This window comes from Penaeus japonicus, unplaced genomic scaffold (genome assembly GCF_977035675.1).
Source record: "Penaeus japonicus unplaced genomic scaffold, GWHDUDI00000001_assembly GWHDUDI00000026, whole genome shotgun sequence".
Lineage (NCBI taxonomy): Eukaryota > Metazoa > Arthropoda > Malacostraca > Decapoda > Penaeidae > Penaeus > Penaeus japonicus.
The window spans coordinates 17,314,464-17,316,963 of record NW_028234428.1 but is presented as its reverse complement, the minus strand read 5'-3'; the positions used below and the strand labels follow the sequence as shown (position 1 = coordinate 17,316,963).

The window sequence follows — 2,500 nt, the reverse complement described above, 5'->3', positions numbered from 1 at the left end:
TTCCCCAATATCACACTGCCTTCTTTACAAATTCAATTGAAATAGATAGCTAATGATATCAAGAGGATACGAATTCAAAAAAGATGGTGTACTTAAAAGCATCAATATCTATCATAAACTAACACAACAACTCCAGATGGTTTTAGGAGGGATGCATGTCATGCCATGATTTGAATGGCCATGCCAGTTGCTGGTTATATATCTATTCCATATGAGGATTGGTGCCTGATTGTGCTCTTTTTGCATCAAATCTATGTATATCATTAAATGTAAATACACAATGTAAACATGGCACTTTGGGTTCACTGGCTGGTATACCCACATATGAGGGTTAGCATTGGGGGCAGGTCCTGTTCCCAGAGCATGATCCCGGAGTGCCAACTCTAGGGTAGTTAAACACACCAATGGAAGAGAACCGATTGAAACTGCTATTGGCAAGACATGACAGTGCCCATGACGTGAGGGCACTGAGATGTTGCCCAGAGTGCCAACTCTAGGGTAGCTAAACACACCAATGGAAGAGAACCGATTGAAACTGCTATTGGCAAGACATGACAGTGCCTATGACATGAAGACACTGAGATGTTGCTGATAGTGTGGACAACGATACAGCTTTGTACCATTAGTTACTGACTAACAACTGTACAGAGCAGAGGCTTGCTGGTGTTTCCAACCTTATTTCTTTTTGTGGCTGAACAATTGGTTGAATATGAAGAACTTTTTACAAACAGGAGGCACTGTGACAACTTGATGTGATGAAGAGTGGTTTTGGCTCCACTGGGGCATTTCCAACCATGCAGGCCTGGGTAACAATTTTTTTTTTCTCTTTTGTACTACTTGTGCTACTTATACCTAGCAAACACTCTCGATGAAATATACAAAAAATGTTTCCCTCCAACTTTGATGTAACTTGGGATATTATAAAATGTCTCACACCTTAACCCGTTAACGACAGGTAACTAGATATCATGTCTAGTGGTTTTTGGGCCACACGCCGGGGACGCGTTATTTTGTCCAGCCTGGCGCGCGGGATGGCGCACGGCCAGTGCGGCCAAGAATCCCAACGCGTTAGGCCTATGCATTCAAAAGTCCCGTCAGGAATGGGTTAAACCTTTCTGAAGTATTCAATACTTCATCATGTGTTTTAATTACTTGTTTATATATCATCATAGCCAATAAATAAATTGAATAATATTATATAGCCATAGTAAACTGTAGCAAACAGCCTGCATACAGCATAGTAGGGTAAATCTAGTGAGATTTGTCCTAGCAGACATTAACATTGCCTAACTATGTAGACTATAACCACATACAAATAAAATAGTGCCAAGTGACCCACATGCAGATGGACATAAGAGACTTCTGCATGCATTATAACTGCAACACAAATGTAAATTCCCCATGTGAGCATGCCTTGTGATGATATTCTGAAAGGTGACCGGCTGCCGGCAGCATAGAACATTCTCAAACTCAAAGTTCTAAATTAATCAACTTATGACAAAATTAATCAACACCAACCTATATTTTAAGTAAAGCCTTTTTTTCTGATTTGTTTCACAAATACTTATTATAAAACCTTTTTATATTTCCATAATTAATAAATAATTATTATATCCCTGTCATTTCTATGAATACGGAAACATATGAGAATAACACATACTGTTAACCCTGAAACGACTCAGTCAAATAGTTTCTGTTTTCTTGCACAAAACCTAATGAGAACACAAACAAGACAGTCTACTACGATAATAAACTTGCCACATCTTGAATATTATGAAACTCGTCCGTTTCGTCAACATTGCCCGTCTGGATCGCCTTAACACGTTAAGTCAGTGTATAAAAATCGTAATCACTGAAAAATATGTAACTATCACAACATCATAAGATGCTAGTGAAATCCTTTTCTTATTTGAAAGAAATGTGTTGCATCTCCAAAATCGGGAATAGATCATCAATCAAATCGTACATTTACTTTACAATATTATCTTGGTAAGGATTGCATCATCTCGTTTTCAATGTGTGCAATGATCGGCAAAATGAAAGTAACAAAAATACTGATAAGATTATATGATATTTCCTGTTACAGAATACCTCTGTGTAATCAGTTAAAAGTAACCTTTCTTGTTTCCCTTTTCTTTATCCCAATCTCCCTCTCTTTACTGTTTATTTCCTCCCCCGCCTCTCTCTTGCTTCATTCTACTACCTTTTTATTGTACCATCAGCGGCAAGTTCAGAAATAGGCGCCTATGATTTTTATGAGACGAGAGATTTATATTTTTTAGAATTTGATTAGGTTTTACGATATATTTTGCTTTTGAAAATTGACAACGAATTTCAATGTAGACCCCATAGAACAGAGATAAATGACTAGTTTTCTGTTGAAGGTGTATCTATTTTATTTCTTAAATTATCAATTTAGAGATTTGTTAGTTACAAATAAGTTCAATAATTTTCTCTAATAAAATATTAGAAACACACGTCTACATTCCCTCTAGCTGAA

The 2,500-nt window shown here is 36.9% G+C and overlaps 1 protein-coding gene across 6 annotated transcripts in view; it reads right to left on the bottom strand.

Moving 5' to 3' along the window:
* Positions 1-2,006, bottom strand: part of Coq2 (ubiquinone biosynthesis protein COQ2, mitochondrial) — a 21,382-nt gene extending 19,376 nt beyond the window's left edge. Inside the window, exon 1 of one of the 6 annotated variants that reach the window (XM_043011006.2) lies at positions 1,967-2,006. Coding sequence is in view for 1 of the 6 variants with exons in the window: in XM_086552056.1 (XP_086408182.1) it covers positions 1,755-1,799 (45 nt within the window). In the remaining 5 variants the exon portion in view is untranslated. Of the gene's footprint in view, positions 1-1,660; positions 1,943-1,966 lie in introns of those variants that run through there. The other 5 variants (XM_086552059.1, XM_086552058.1, XM_043011005.2 and 2 more) reach the window with 5 other exon arrangements.
* Positions 2,007-2,500: the final 494 nt, after the last annotated feature.